The sequence below is a fragment of the Netta rufina genome (genome assembly GCF_964035555.1).
Source record: "Netta rufina genome assembly, chromosome: 5".
NCBI classification, from domain to species: domain Eukaryota; kingdom Metazoa; phylum Chordata; class Aves; order Anseriformes; family Anatidae; genus Netta; species Netta rufina.
This window is the reverse complement of record NC_140128.1, coordinates 2,834,146-2,850,310: the sequence shown is the minus strand read 5'-3', so window position 1 is coordinate 2,850,310 and position 16,165 is coordinate 2,834,146. Positions and strand designations below refer to the sequence as shown.

General features: G+C 39.1%; 1 protein-coding gene across 1 annotated transcript in view; it reads right to left on the bottom strand.

Annotated features, from left to right (window-relative positions):
• Positions 1 to 16,165, bottom strand: part of SCUBE2 (signal peptide, CUB domain and EGF like domain containing 2) — a gene marked incomplete at both ends in the record, with an annotated part of 38,215 nt that overhangs the window by 2,497 nt on the left and 19,553 nt on the right. Inside the window, 8 exons of the mRNA XM_084288192.1 lie at positions 202 to 354; positions 977 to 1,174; positions 2,366 to 2,527; positions 4,976 to 5,143; positions 13,323 to 13,526; positions 13,903 to 14,058; positions 15,277 to 15,381; positions 16,071 to 16,157. Coding sequence (XP_084144318.1) covers positions 202 to 354; positions 977 to 1,174; positions 2,366 to 2,527; positions 4,976 to 5,143; positions 13,323 to 13,526; positions 13,903 to 14,058; positions 15,277 to 15,381; positions 16,071 to 16,157 — 1,233 coding nt within the window. The remainder of the gene's footprint in view (positions 1 to 201; positions 355 to 976; positions 1,175 to 2,365; positions 2,528 to 4,975; positions 5,144 to 13,322; positions 13,527 to 13,902; positions 14,059 to 15,276; positions 15,382 to 16,070; positions 16,158 to 16,165) is intronic.

Genomic DNA, 16,165 nt, shown 5'->3' with positions numbered 1-16,165 from the left:
ATTACACTTAAGACTGCAGCGCAATTGAGAGATCCTTAAACTATCTATAAATGAAAACAGCTACTGGAAGCAGTCTGATAGTGACACTGCTGAGAGTGCTGGGTTACCCCGCTTCTTAGCAGGGTCAAGGAGCCCACAAGGAGTTCTGCACTGCTACAGCTGCACTAGTCCACATATGCTCAGCTGTTCACATCCGCTTACCATCATACGTTACGTAAGGAACCTGGAATCCTTTGGCACTGTTCCCTTCATTTGACTTGAACTGGATCCACAGCTTCTTAGACCTAGAAGTGAAAGCTATAGGGCGTTCGTAGGTTTGACAGGTTTCATAGGTGGTCACTGAATTGGAGGAAGCTTTCAAAGAAAACACACAATAGGCAGTTATCTGACAATGCTTCACACTAATTAATATTTAGAAAATATGTTAAACTAGTACGACAAGAAATACATGTTGTTTGTTTTTTTTTTAAAAAAAAAAAAAAAAAAAAAAAAAAGGAAAAACACAAAATGTGGCAGGCCATCAGTAAATGGCAGGCCATCAATGACTGACTTTTCAGTCCCTGAATATTTTCCCTGACTCTAAAAAACAGTCTACTGCTTGAAAGATGTGCTTATACTAGAAACTGAAGCTGTTTATTCACAGACCAAACACCTGTAGAGACTAGCAAGCATCCCTTCTTTCCTAATCCAGGCTAGCATTGCTTCACATAATTCATGACTAATTAGCTTGAACCATCTACCTGTTCTTAAGAACATTTCTCTCAGAGTTCACTGACACATTATAGCCTTGCAACCTTGTTTCATCTGAGCAGCACTGCCAAACAGGATTTCTCAATTTGGCATAAAAAGAAATCACTACTCTTAAGCACAGTACAGCTGTGGTACATTTAGTTTTTGCAAAGAGCAACACATATGAGAAGCCTGTGTTGAATACTGAGATAGAAACCCTATGCCTCAGTAGGTATTTTACACTTACAGCTTTTTCGCATCACCAGGTAGTCTCCACACTCATCTTCTATTGGTAGAAATATCTCAGGAACCACAATTAAAATACGGCGTTTTGGGGGCGGGTTAATATTCCAGGTACATTCAGCGTTTGCAGGATAGTCCCCAGGATAGTTTGGTGATTCAATATATCCAGTGTAATCTCCCAGTTCACCTCCACACTGCCTATCTAAAAAAGCAATACAATATACAAGATTAGGTGAAGAGAGGGTATCCTTCAGCCCTTTCTACAGGCACTGCCACAAATAGTACATGAGTGACAGGCACAGAAACTTCTATTTGCATCTGAGGCAGGTACTTTGCTAGTTTCAATTCACATTGAATTGAAGCATGCCTGCTTCTGCCTTTATGGTTTAATCAATGTTAAGAAATATAAATATATATTCTTCCCTGTTAACATAGCAGGTCAACCAAGCCATAGCCAAGTAGCAAAGCACTTGTAAAATGACATAAAAGTGGTCAAGCAAGGATGCTTCACTTGCTTGTACCAGACAGGATGGGTTTTGTTTTTTTTTGTGTGTGTGTTTTTTGTTTGTAAAAGTATCAGCTGAAGTCTAACTGGAGTCTGCTCAAGTACTATGTCTGCAGCAACACAAATAGGGAGTACAGCAGGCCTTTTCCTTTCACAGATCAGCACCCCAGCAGTTAGAGAGGGTGTGCCTCATGCAGAATTCTTTTTCTGCACTCCCCAGCTCTGTGTGGCCACACGGGTCTAAGCACTACAGAATCCTAACAGCAGTGTGTGGGTGTGACATGCTCAAGGAGCAGAGTCTCTAATAGACACGTATGCAGCTCCCACAAACACGTTTGTGAGTGTATATATATCTGTGTGTTTATACGTGTCTGAGGTTCTTCTGAGGAGTTGCCTTTCTGCCTCCCTTTCTAATTTACCCTCAACTTCCCATACTACAGCTACCATAATCTAGAACAGCGGCTCTTTTTGTAATTGCCTCTTTCAGAGATTGTTATTAAGAGGAAGTGCTCACTAGATGTAGTAAAGTTTTGTGAACCAACTTACATTCCTTTTATAGAAAGGAAAGAAATTAGGATGCAGAGAACACAAATTCGGTCTGCTGTATCTTTGAAGAGAGGATTTAATAGCAAGACCAGAGTGACCAAGTACCAACTGGCAAGACACAATCATCACTTACCTTAAAAAGAATGATGAAACCAGTTTGCAGAAATGGTCTCCCATGAACCTCAATAAGCCATGTGGGATGAGATGCAAGCGGGCAGCACACTGCCTTCTCTCCAAGCTCCCTGGAGCAAAGCTAAATTTTGCCCTTAAGGCCACTCCGAATATTAATGGCCCGGTCTTTTTATTTATAACAAATGATCAGAATGATCTTGCTATACTTACTTTTGCACTGTGTTATATTTGTGGACCCATCAAAATCCGTAGTGGTGTTTCCAGGGCACGAAATGCAGAAATTTTGTCCAAATTCAGGTTGGTATGTCCCAACCATACAGCGAATACACCGATGAGTTGTAGTATTATAAAAATGGCCAGGTGAACACTGAACTGGAGGGTATTTAAACAGGCAGCACAGTTTAAAAAAAAAAAAAAAAAAGGCATTAATATGTTACAAAGTAATTTTATGCATTTCTATAGGACCTATTCTAATTTTAATAACTGAAGTCTCATATTTCTCAACTACTAGAGCAATAAAGCAGAGGTAAATGAACAGATTTTAATTTACATGGTCGCTCTGCAAGTTCAAACGTCCCAAATGCAGTAACGTAGAGCAGTTCTGTGTGGAAGAAGTAACAAAAGATATGGGAGACTGAGTATAATCAGCATGATACTGCACAAAATAGTGTCTTACCAAACAGTCTAGCCACCAATATTTACATGTAAAATGAACAGCAAGTTCATCCTTTCTTCATTGCTAGCTTATGCCAAGCAGCACTTGCACTACAGCCACATGCCAGTGTACCACTGTGATTAGTTCACCAAAAGCAGAGGTTGAAAACTTTTGTCCTCTACAGCTGGCATGTTGCATCAATAGTAGCAACTATACAGGTATCTTGCCTTCCTCTCTCATGATCACACTGTCTTACAACAGCAGGTCAAGACTTGGGGTACAGCCACCTCCACCAGATCTCTTGCTACTTTATTTCATCACATCACTCAAATCATCACAAAACCTAGACATGTAAGATATAACCCAGACCTGCAAGTACCTCCTGCATCACCAAAATGGGACCCCACTCTGATTTACAAATGATTTTATAATGGTAAAAGATTGTATGGGGGTTTTAGACATGAGTGAGGGGAAAAAAGTCCTTCCTAGCAGACTTGCAACTCCTTATTCTTGTTCCCCAGAACACAGGTAGGAAGTTTTTCTTCACTGCATAGAAGAATACAGAACTCCAGACATCTTCCCTATGTCTCCAGTATGCTCTTTTCACTTGATTTTGCTTAGCTATCCTAAGACCACTGTCATTTGTACTGATACCTAACAGAAAGCAGTCAAGAGCAAGAGCCATACATTACCTTTGCTCTCACCTCTATCCCCACCTTGTTTGTTTGTGGGACTAACAAAAATATTTTCCTATTCCTTCTGCCTTGCTTGGCAACTTTACCATTCTCAGCTTGACTTCTGAATGATCTACTACATTACCTTTCAAATGTAGTTTTCTACGTTGTACAGTCCCTTTTTTTCCCCCTATTCCTTTCAGTCTCTGCTTACTCCCAAATAAGTACTGTTGTTAAGACTTGTATTCAACTAGCTCAGTCTGGAGTCCTTCCCTACATGCTCCACCCCCACCACCTAACCCAAACACTTCAGATACAAATTCCAAATTGTTCTCACACCTGTGATTTCAGATCTCATTTGGCCTCTTACACAGCAAATCCCTGAGGTATTCATTCCAGTTAATACAAAAAATTCCTTGAATCTCAATTCTTATTTGAAAACTGAACCTCATTTACAGACCTATTTTTGTTTGTGTTAAGTGAAACTGAAATCAGTTCCTCTTATTTTGATCCAAGGTATTTGACCACTTTGTGTAACTTCACAAAATTAAGTATGAAAGCATTAACTATTTGTGGATTCAGTGACTCTTTGCTGAAGAAATCTGTTAATTATCACATTGCTACCACTAGTATTAATTCTTCAAGCATACTGCGAGATTTGTCTATTATATTGCAATTCTCAATAATAGACATACTGACACGAGAGAGATCTCTTTATCCAAATCACCACCAAATGCTTGCATCATGATCTTACTTTTATCCCCTGTTTTTACTTCATGACAATAGATTTTCTATTAACATTTTATTTTCTCTGCATGGTTATTTTGATACAAGTGATATTCTTTTATCCATGCTTTAATACATTGAGTAAACCCCTATACCGATTAATACTTCCTCTCTCTCCATTGGCACACACTTTATCAGTGTTTTCAAACACAGCTTCATAGCTCTTTCTTTTTTTTCTTTTTAGATACCTAAAATGCTAACAAGAAATTTCTTCATTCATAGATGTTTCATCTCCCCTCCCGATTTTTATTTCTGTGAGGAAAACCTTGGGAACTGATTGACCGCCGATCTATTGCAGTCAAGTTTACAGGACCATCTGAGGTACTCCACAGTTAAATCAAATGATGGCTTTTTGCTTATTTTTTTAGGCATTCAATCCATTACGAACATGAAAAAGTCATTGATTATTTTTTTCTGAGACTTTTTTTTCCCCCTTGTCATTCCTTTACATAGCTCTTCACAGATCAGTCACTTCACTGAACATCTTCTATGCATCTCCAGTCCCTCCTTAAGAATTATATAAAAATCAGTTAGAAAAAGACTTAAGGCTTTATTGAGCTTCCTTGCAGCTGGGCCGGGCCAGCCAACTGTTATACCCCTGGAAGGAGACCCTGGGAAGGAACACAACCATTAGAACACCCCACTTGTAGCAGCAGCAATAGCTTTTCCTTCAGAGCATTACAGTTCATCATATCTTGATCTTACCTTTGGTCTCACAGTCCTGAAACAAGGATGCACTGGTGTGTCTTGTCATTAGTCCTCCTCCACATGGAAAGCAGGTTACTCGACCAGCTTCAGGCTGGTATGTTCCAAGGGGACATGGCAGACAGGGTTTAAAGCCATCAGGGGAATATTCACCTGGTGAGCACTGATCTAGAGGAGGAAGAACACACTTGCTTCAATGTGTACATTATATGTGAAGATACGTTAACAAGCCTGCCCAGAACCCAAAACCGCATGGTGCAAATGATTTCTTTTTTATTTGGGAAGCGTGGGCCAGGGTTTCAGAATTGAATGCAAACAATAGATAAAACTCAATAAATACACTGCACTCTGTAAACTTGAAATAGGTACAGATAACCTCTGGTGCTGGTGAGCTCTTCTGTGGACTGGAATGGATTTGACACTTTATTGCAAGGATGCACTGGACACAAAGCCTGTCAAGTACTCTGTTAATCTGTACAGAGTGGTAATGTAGTGATTAGCTCCTCTTTCTAGCTAAATATCACTTCCCTACCCTCCATCCCCCTCCCAAAAAAAGACAAACAAACAAAAAAGTACTGAAATTAAGTCATCAAAAGTGTACTTCCAAAATTCTAAAAGTATTTTAATCTTAGTAATTGGTGAATCATCATACTTCATAGCCATTAATGTTACTGAATTGTCCTAAGACCTCAATCACAAGGAACTGTGCAAACTCAATAAACATTAAGCACATCTCAAAGACCTTTAATGCAGAAATATTATTGCCATTTCTCCGATCCCCCGTCTTGGATAACGATTATCCGTGCTCTGTATGGTGCATGGATAGCATTAACTCAATCAGATTGGTTTTACTTGAGCACACCCTAATACTAACTGACAAACCCAGGGGTATTTATGGATATCTGAAAAAATAGCTGTTTTTCAAACTATTCACAAAAGAACTAATTTCAGTGCCAGTATTTAATAATTACCCTGCTCTGGAAGGCACAAAATAGTGTTGCAGTTGTTCAGCTGCACTGAAAAATTCTGTCCTTTTAAAGACCTGTTATGATAATAAACTGTTAGTTTTAGTTTATAGCTCCAATAAATCACCCAGTGAATAGCTGTTTTGTTAGGAAGTTAAATTGGCCTTGGCTTCATTTCAGGATATATGACTAACAACAAGCAGGGTATTAACTACCGGTCATGATCAATGATGAAGAATTTTGTTTACTGCTGATTTCACTGAGTGGAATAGTGAGTGTTCCTCCTCAACTTAAAAATAAAATAGAGCTGAATTAAGCAATGTTCTGTAGCTTATCAGTGAAAGCTAGTGAGGAATGAGACCATCTTAGCTCTTGATTCTAACTTTTTCCACCACACATCACTTTTGCTTTCATAAGTACACACATTCGTTTGCTCCCAAGCTTTTCAAGTCTTTCTTCATTTTATAAACATTTCTACAGAACACTCATCTCTGTACTGTTTATGCAACTTGACAAACATGACCAAATTAAAGCTTTCACTGTAACAATCCTAGTAAAGTAAGGAAATACTGTTTACAATTCTGCAACAAGGAAACACAATCAAGGTTAGTAAAGGTGATTCTGAGAGGTGGCTACCGATTTCAGGAACCTAGAAGCAACGAAAAGATAGTGCAAATCTCCTTCCCCACAAAAGAGCTATGGTCAATCCATCCTCTAAGCAGACTCACCAGGGGCTGTCTGCCCTCTGCTCTGCTCACTTAACCTTTTTCCCCATCATTTTCACCACCATTATGTGAAAATGTTACTTCTGAGAATCTATGCCATCTGATATCTTGACAACTTTACCATCTGCATCTCACTTGCCTTGAAAGCTCATGTTGTAAAACTGAAAATCTCCCTGTGGAATAAAATGGAAGTGATCTAAATATTTCAGAATTATTTTTCAAAATCTGCAATTTTTGGAAATTCGCATTAAGTAGATAAGCACTAGAAGTTCTCCTTGAACATCACTCAGACACTGACCATGGGGCATCTTTTCAGGCACTGTGCAACTCAACTCTAAGAGCAAGAGAAAGAAGGGGCAGAAGCATTGGATGGTCTGTTTCTGTGCCTTACCTCCACATTGAGACACACTGTGAGCTCCAGCTAATTTTTGGTTTCCAGGATTCTGAGAACTGGGGCAAGAGTCACAAGTTATTTGTCCTTCCTCATCCTGGTAAGTTCCATTAGGGCATAAAACACAGCTTTCTCGTTCCCCATCATAGTATGATCCCACACTGCAGCTAACTAGCAACAAGAAGAAATATCAGGTCACTAACATTTTGAGTTTGTGGGCTCAAAGCCAAATCAGATGGTCAAGCAGCTAAACTACTATCTCAAATACAAGGTGATACAAGGACTACGTTTGCATAAGCATTACAGATGACCAAGTGTCAGAACTGCAATTTGGCAGTTTCTGTGGCACAAAGAAGGCTGACATTTCATTTCAGCTTTGTTGGTGTTAACCTGACGTCCATTAAGCAGCACAGGAGCTCAACTTCAACTGCTTTCCTGCTATCTTTTACCTGCACAGGGTGCCCCTGTGATGCAGGAACTGTATCTCTGACTGTGACAGTGCCCACAAAGCAACACAGGAACAAGACAGTGAAAGGCAGAACTGCATAAAGTCAGCCTGAGCCAAAATAAAATGTTTCTATTTGACCTGTACAGACGAGTTCAAGAATTTAATTTTGATTTTCCTAAAAGGTGGCAACTCCCGAAAGAAAACAGCAAGAAAAAAAGAAAAGTCCAGCTAAGGTACCCCACCAACACTGTAATGGGGTATCCAAAACCAACTTTAATAAGCTTTGTAGAGTGGTGGCCTACAGTTGTGAACTAGTTGAAGAGAGAAAAGCCTGATAGCTAAAGAGTAAGGGGAGGAAAGGACACTCTGGTCCAATGTGGAAAAAAAAAGCCATGTGATGTCTACCTGTCTCTTTCAGTAGGAATTACTGCTTAAAAGTAAGAATCTGTGTTCAGGCAACAGCAGCCTGCAGGAAGCAAACCAGACTAGCAGAGGAGTCCAAGTGGACAAGCAATTGGCTTGTGCGTCCACGGGCTTTTGGTTCGTAGGATACAGATTTAGTTGTTTGTGGTCTAAGGAATATGTTGGTTTCTTTTACATGACTACATCACCAAGCTTTTCTTAGCAGCACAATTTGAGCCAACAACACATTCCCTGTAAACTGCTCCCAGTTCTTCTCCAGAGAGGGGACTCAGAGAAGTTCCAAACACAGACCGCTCATCTATAATCCCAACCCAAGCACAGAGCAGGGGTAATGAGGAAAGCATGTTTGAAAGCTCACAGCACCCACCAGGACCCAGTTTATCATAACAAACAGACCTGGTGTTAGGCTCAACTACAGTACCAATAGGCTCAATTATAGTACTCAATTAATTATAGGGACAGTGTAAACGCAGAAATCATCCCACAGAAATCCATAGGACCGACCGTGCATGAAATTAGGATGACACAAATGAACCCTCTCAGAAAACAAAACAACAGCTACAACATAATAAAAAACAGAACAAACAAACTAAACCACCAACAACAAAATTTTAAGAGTTCAAACTTCTCCTGTCACAGCATTTGGTTAAGTGAAACTAAAAATGTTTATGGGCCTTGTTTCAAAAAACTAGAAACTGAACTGTCCTTCCTGATGCATGGGAAATACCCACTCAAAACAAGATCTGAAGATTTGCAAATAATGACATTAAATCAGAATTCCACTGGCTGTCTTGGCTCTTTTTTCAGAAACCTGATTGTTTTTCTCCAAATGAACAAAAGAACCAATTGCCTCTAGTAGACTTGATTTCTGCTGCCACTGTCTTTGTTTGTCCTCAATGCCCATTAAAAAGAAGTCTTGAATCTCATGCAGCTGTTTTAGAAAAAAAAAAAAAAAAAAAAGAGGGAAAAAAGTGAAAGCTTTTCTGATGCAAAAACAAGAAAAGAAAAGAAGGGGGCACAGGGAACAAGGATTAACAGTTACAAAGACACTTAAAGGCTCTTCCTCTCTTTTCAACACAGTAGCCTTTGAGTATTTGCTCCTCTAGACAAATGCTGTAGTATCGCAGTGGCTAAGAAGGTGAACGTTATAAAGGAGGTCAAGATCCACCATTTTACCATTTTCTTAAGATTCATGCCTTGACTTTACAAGGATAATGACCAACAACTCATGCAAATCAATTCTGAAGCCGCATCCTTTAAGTTATTGTAATTTAACAGTTCACACACTTAGGTTACATGAGATGGTTACACATCTTAAGGATTTGCGTCTTAAGTCTATGGCTGCAAGCACAGTATCATACAGATAGCTCTCTCCCACATTTGATAATTTATTTCTTCTTGTCAGTTTTATAAAAACAAAAAATGTGACTTACAGTTCTCTGTTGTGTGGAAATACAACTAACTGTGAGAACTGCTAGGCAGCATTTTGATTTTCTGTTTCGGTATGTTTTTATGTGCTTTCATAATGCCAGTATCATACTATATCTAAACTTTAATAAGACTATTTTGTATGAAATATCTTTTATTTACATCCTCTAAATTAAGGGGATAACTACTGAGCAATGAAATGCATCAACACCTCTCACAGAAGGTAAAACTGCTCAGCATTTACATCAGAGCAGTACCTATACTAGTGCTGCTCTCCTGTTTACTGTTCTCGTAAGTGACAGCTCCATGAATGGATGAATCCATTTGTAACTCTGCAGCAAGGGCATGCTTGTATGTCTTTGTATACAGCAAGTTCAGAGAATGTTATTTCTGTTTGCCTCCCTTCATGTATGAAAATATTCATGTATCTAACACAAAAAATACCAAACAGAGCAAGGTGTACTTTCAGCTCCTTGAGGCATGATCAATGTATGACAGTGTTTTAAGTGATGGAAAGCACAGATAACTTGCGTGTTGCTTCTCCCTTAGTGGAAAATGCCTGTGGGCAAAGGGCCCCAGTAGATATCTATTTCTTCTCTTTCAGCATTTATGTTAGTAGTAAAGCAGACTCTGAAAAGGAATCGTCAGTATTTAAACAGTTGGTCTTTGGCTGTTATACCTGCCTGAAGTCTAGCTCATACTGGAGAATGAATACCTGTAGACAAGATTAATGAATGAAATTGCATTCTCCCCAAGATAAATCTTCTCCTCTTGAAGTAGCATGTAGCTTTATATATAGTAGCATGTAGCATGTATATTTTTAAAGATAAGATTTACTTCAGTGTGGAAAGATCATACCCCTGCTGCAAGAATCCAGAATTCTCTGGAAAGGTTGATGAAGTTTCCATTTTGCTACATGCATTTCCTGTGATATACGTGAATAGAGACCCACTGCAGGCTGCTCCATGGAAGTCATTCTCAGGACTTCAGACAGTGAAACAATGTGAGCGGATACTAAATGTAATTACTCACTTGCACAGAGCTCACACTTCACAAGGTAGATAAATACAACATTTGGACCTCAAAGGCATCAGAGAATTTCATACAGAACTGTATGTTAAATAGCAAATTTGAAATAAAATACACCAGTGCCTGGAATCCACTGTGAATTCCCTTTTACTATCAACAAATGCTTAAGGAACAGCAGACACACATGCAACCATTCTGCCTATGAAGGATGATGAACTGCCTTCGAAATCATGCCTAATCTGTTCCTGGTGCCTCTCTAGGTCTTTTATTCAGCAGTGTGTCCCACTGTAGTCACTAGGAGTTAAAGCGGAGAAATCAGGCAAAGTACTACTTCACCAGAAGTGCAAACCAAATGCAGTTTAGCTTCCTGCTTTGATTTCAGGCCAGTTACTTATGATAAAAGATGTCAGAGCATGTGCAAGACTTCTCCTTTTACACTGCTAAAATACAACTAACATTTCAGACAGTGCTGTACCAGGAGAAGTTCACCACAGAAAGAGGGCCTGTCCAAGACTGTCTGAATCAATAAAACTATACCTAGCCTAGCAAAATTCCAAGTATTTTGCTTTAACATACATACTTGAAAAAAGTGAACTGAAACCTACACTTCACTTACTATCCGTATCACAGAAGATTTGTAAGTTCTTAAACTTACTTATTCCCCCTCACTGTTTTCTGCTCCTCTGGTCAGACTGAGCAAAATCCTTTTGCCAAAGTTCTCTGCCTGTCCTGAGACCACATCCACCAGCTGCACTGAGTCCATCTGCTGACCTGGTATGCCTTGCTATGGAGTCACTTTCTCACCAGAATCATTAGCACATCTAGATAAGCAAGGCCACACCTGTCCAGAAGTTTTCAGCAGTTCTGCAAAACAATCAAATCAAAACAAAACGAAAAAATCCTGCTCTTCCACACACATCCCTGAGCTAGCTTCTTCCTCTTCTTCCACACTGTTCCCACTTCATTCTCATCTCCCCAGTCTGTTTCTTAGCTCCTTCTGACTAGCAGTCAGAGCAGCAGCAGCAGCCACCCAGTGCTGCCTTTACCATACACACTGGGACAATCAGTTTTTCTAAGGAAATGAGGCGTATGTAATAGTGCTGCTTCTATGTGTACTTTTATGTGCCCTCAGCAACCAGTGAACTTTCTGTCCAGCTTCCAGCAATTTGACAAAGGATGTAGAGAAGTTTTAAAGGTATTAAGTTTCTGTAAGTTTAATGTAAATACGTGAGGAACATTAAAGTGGAGGAGAAAGATGTTAGCATCTATGCAAGTAAAAGGTGTGGTGGAATTGTTCGATCAGAGCAAACCTGCACTAGGATATAGCCTTAACAGTTCAGCTAAAAAAAATAAGCTTCATTTGGCAATTACACCTTTTCAGCCATAAGTAAATTGAACCACAAGGCATGATACACACTGGCAATCATAGCTTTCTAGATTCACTGCTCTCACCAGTACTTGTTAAGATGTTTAGGGTCAACTGTGGCACCAATCTCAGCAAAAGAAGAATCTAGACTTTTACAAGTTCCTCTTCAAAACAGTTATCTTCATATGCTCAGTGTCTCTGATCGCTTCTGCCATACACAGGCTATTTGTGCTGACCTTAAAGTTTTCCAGGCATTCTCCAAAAGCTCTCTTTCTCTCTGAACACAACAAAAATGCCACATAAGCTGTTCATTTGTAATAAGAAAATAAATTTGCTCTGTGGCTACCTAAAAATATTTTTTGTCATTTTCTTGTTGGTCCGTTTCCTAATTGCAACTCACATTAGTTGACGATGAAAGCAAATGGACCCAGAGAAAAATTTGTCTCCTTTACCTGCACTATTTTTTAGCTTACACATTGCTGTTTTTTTCAGACAAAATTACAAATGGGCTTGAAAGCATATTGTGCTCTGTACAACAGACAGAGAGAACATTTTTCAAACGATTCCTCCAGCAGCAGATACAACAGTTTGAAAATATCAGTGTAAACACAGCCTGATGAAGTCTCTGAAGTTTTGCAGACTTACTATGCTACAAAAAAAATATCAAAACTTACAACTTTTTCTGACAGAATTCCTGAGTAATTCCTTATGCCTGCTTGCTCACACAGATGTTTTAAACACTAATTCATTTTTCTATTCTATGAATCCAAGTTTCTAGAGTTAGCAAAACAAAATTTGAAAATCTATTCTAAGCCTGAATGGGTTGCAGCTGGAAGACGTACTAATTCAACCTGACAAGCATTTTAAAGGCTTGCCGATTCACAAAACCACTTACATGCTATGTACCCTGTGCAGCCTGAATTAGCTGTCACGGTTGTTAGGTCCCCGTTAAGATAACATCTGACCCTTCTCCTTAACTTTTGTGATTTAGAAGCATTTGTTGTGGGCTGCACTATGGTGGTGCCCTTTAGTGCCATGATAATTAAGATTTTTCTCTGTACTGGCCTAGAAAATCCCTTTTCTCCATGAAGTTCAAACTTTATCATGAAGACTCAGAGCTCAATCAATGAAGAGAATTGTGGCTGTATCAAATTCTGCTCAGCTTTTTTATTTGGAAAGAGCAAGATAAGAAACTTTCACAAGTTCAGAAGCACAGTGTTACACTAGATATTAAATGTGGTGTTCTATAAATAACACCGGTGATCTCAAGGCACTGATGTCTGATGCTAACACCCCAAGTTTACTCCAAGGGAAAACCCTTGGAGTGTACTGGAGACTTTGTGTCATCCATATTAAACTGTTTACTGAGCCCTTATTCTACGCTATCATACAGCAATTGCCAACAATACATAGAGAGAGGCACATATCAGCTGCACAAACAGTTAACTTAATTACATCACACACAGCCCTCCTCTCTCCTGGAGAAGCTTCCCATGATCCCCTCCCTGCTCACCAGACCTGGGCAAAGCCAAAACACATGTGATGGTTTGTTCCTAATTTACATTTACTTACCACATCTGTTACCCACATGTATCTGTCCTACACCACATGACTGCTGTGGCTCTGACAGCTTGAGAGATTTTCTGGCCACTTCGTGGTCCATGCCAGAGACACGAACACGGAATTGGTCCCTGTTGACTGTCTTCCGTAAAGTTCGAATGGTTTTACGAAATCTCTTTTCAGTCTTTTTTCGTGCACAGCGCACATCACATGTTTCTGAAAAGTACCAAGGGTGCAATCTGCTATTAGTGACCAGACACAAAAGTCTACCCAATGCAAAATGTCAGTGCCAATCACTGAGAAAGTAACTTCTTTGAACAAGTCTGAAATCCTTAAGGACAACACCATCAGGCTTCAAGAAAATTAATCAGACCAGAAGACTTTAATCCATGGACAGCTTTTTAATCTTAGAAACTTTTCCCATCTCTCAACTTTTTTGGAAGCAGAAAAATTAACTTTCAAAACAGGAGATACTTTTTATTATAATTTTGCATAAATGAAGAAGTGAAAAAAAAAAAAAAAAAAAAACAAAACAGAAAAGAGCAAACTGTAAGAAGCTTCAAATCGCACCTTGGATTATTTTCCAACCAACCTGTTACCTCCTTTTGGTTTGTTTCAAGCTCAAAGTCCACAGTGATAAAAATCTCTCTAGTTGCTGGCAGTCTACTGACGGCTCCATGAACTTTCTTGCCAGAGCTGCATGTTAGGTTTACATAGTGGAATCTCTCCATTAGTGAATTATGTCTTTCTGTATGAACAAAATTAAAGGAAGCAAAAGCTTGGCCAGCTACGTTATTAGATATTCACTAGTATTCAGTGCATATTTTGTCACAAAAACTTCAAGGGGAGCAAGTGATTCACTCCACTTGCCAGTAAACAAATAGTTTGTCCAGTTTCTCAGCTCGTGTACCCTCACTTAGAATCGTGATTCCAGTGCACCCATGGATGTACTGTCAGGTGAAAACTCTACAGCTGCAGTGGTCAGACGCATGATTTGCTGCTAGGATTAGAACTTGGCTGCAGTGCTCAGCCTGCTTCCCCTGGATTTTGCTAGCTGCCATTGAATTGCTTCAGCACTATCTAAAGCATCTTAAAACCATGATGCTACCTGCACCAGACAGACCACCTGAGGGAAAAAATTCTGCATTCATACAAACCATGTTAAAAACATGTTAGCTTATAAGGGTGTTTAAACTAAGCCATGGCTGCATCTAAAGGATGTTTGAAGACCATTTGCAGGGTTTCAGTGATGAAACAATATTTATTTGGAAAAAAAAAAAAAAAAGATCCAGAATAAGCTCTGGTTCTGGATCATATACTCTTTAGAGTATCTAGCACAGTTTATCACTGTTCCTCTTCTAAGGACAAACAAACTGACATGCTGATTCATAGTATTATTTAGTAACTTTTTTTTTTCAAGTGTATATATTCCTCATTTTCTGCTGACTTTGTAAATTCTCAGACTATACTTTCTGTCTTGGAACAGACGGAAGAGCTGACCTCACCATCTGGGGCTGCTGAAGTATAAGAGGAAGAGAACAGAAAAGAGGAATAACCCTTTAGCAACAGAGTCATCATAAGAGGCCCAGAGGCATCAGACAGTAAGCAGCAGGGAAGAAATAAATGAAGTGAAAGAAAGGTTAGAGAGAGAGAGAAAAAAAATTGAAAAGAACAAAACGTATGTTTGATTTTACTGACAATTTACTGGCAGTCAAACAAAAAATAAAAATAAAAAGGAGAAGGACCTTCATAGCAAACTGTTAGGTTGTCACAGGGAAGTCCTTGTCACCTGAAGCAAGTACTACAAAAACCATGGCTGGGAAGGAGTATGATTCATGAGGCTAATAAGGAGAAGAAAGTCTGCAGCTCTCTAAGCTTTATTTATGGTACACTTCACATCAGGAAAGCACTTAATAAGCCCTGAGCTATGGCTCTAACCTGCTTACCTGCATTTTTATATTCATACCTGGTATCATCTGTTCCAGACCTTCTTGAAACATCTCAGTCTTTTTCAAACTACATTTTCCTTCATTTAATTTAAAGGTTACGCTTATCTTGATGGCTGAAATATCTTCAGGAAGAAACAATGAAATGTTATGTTAAAAAGGAGTAGAAAAATTGGATTACCCTAATGTGACGTCATAACGATGTTATCAAAAAAATGTGTATATATAAAGTGAAAAGTGGTCATCACAGAAGACCTAAAGAGATGCCAGCTTCCTGCTGCTGTGAAGCTAGTTCACAACTGGAATGGGAACAAAGTGTGATAGATTTCAAATATGGACAGAGATCAAATCCAGATGTGCTTCTGTGTAAAATCAAATAAATGTTGGCTGAAATCAAAAGAGATACTTCACATCAAGAAGATTCAGAAGAGTAGCTTACGTTTATATAAAATAGTACCTTTTATCTCTTTAGCTTCAAATGCTTTCTAAATTCCATTGACCAACAACTCAACATAGAACCTGTAAGTTGCCAACACTGCCCAATTTGGATGTCTAAAATGAGGCATGACACTCCTAGTCTTGCTGTTCATCTCACTACTGATCCTTTTCTCTTCCATTATTCTTAAGTTTTAGTCTGGGTGATGCTGATGAAGCAGTACAAGAGGAATTTTCTGCTGTAATCATGAAGAAGAGGAAGGAAAAACAGAGGGAGTAAAATGGAGAGGAAAAATAGAAGGAAAGCCAACAGAACACACTTATTTCAGTTACCCAATGAAAGAAATCAGTCAAATCATGCAACAGTAAATCTAATTACCCAGCCAAGTGGATGCATTTGTACTTTGCTGCTTTTTCTTAAGTTGAGATGAGCTGCCACAGGTGAGGGTGTAAGCATCTTGTGTTCCTAACAGA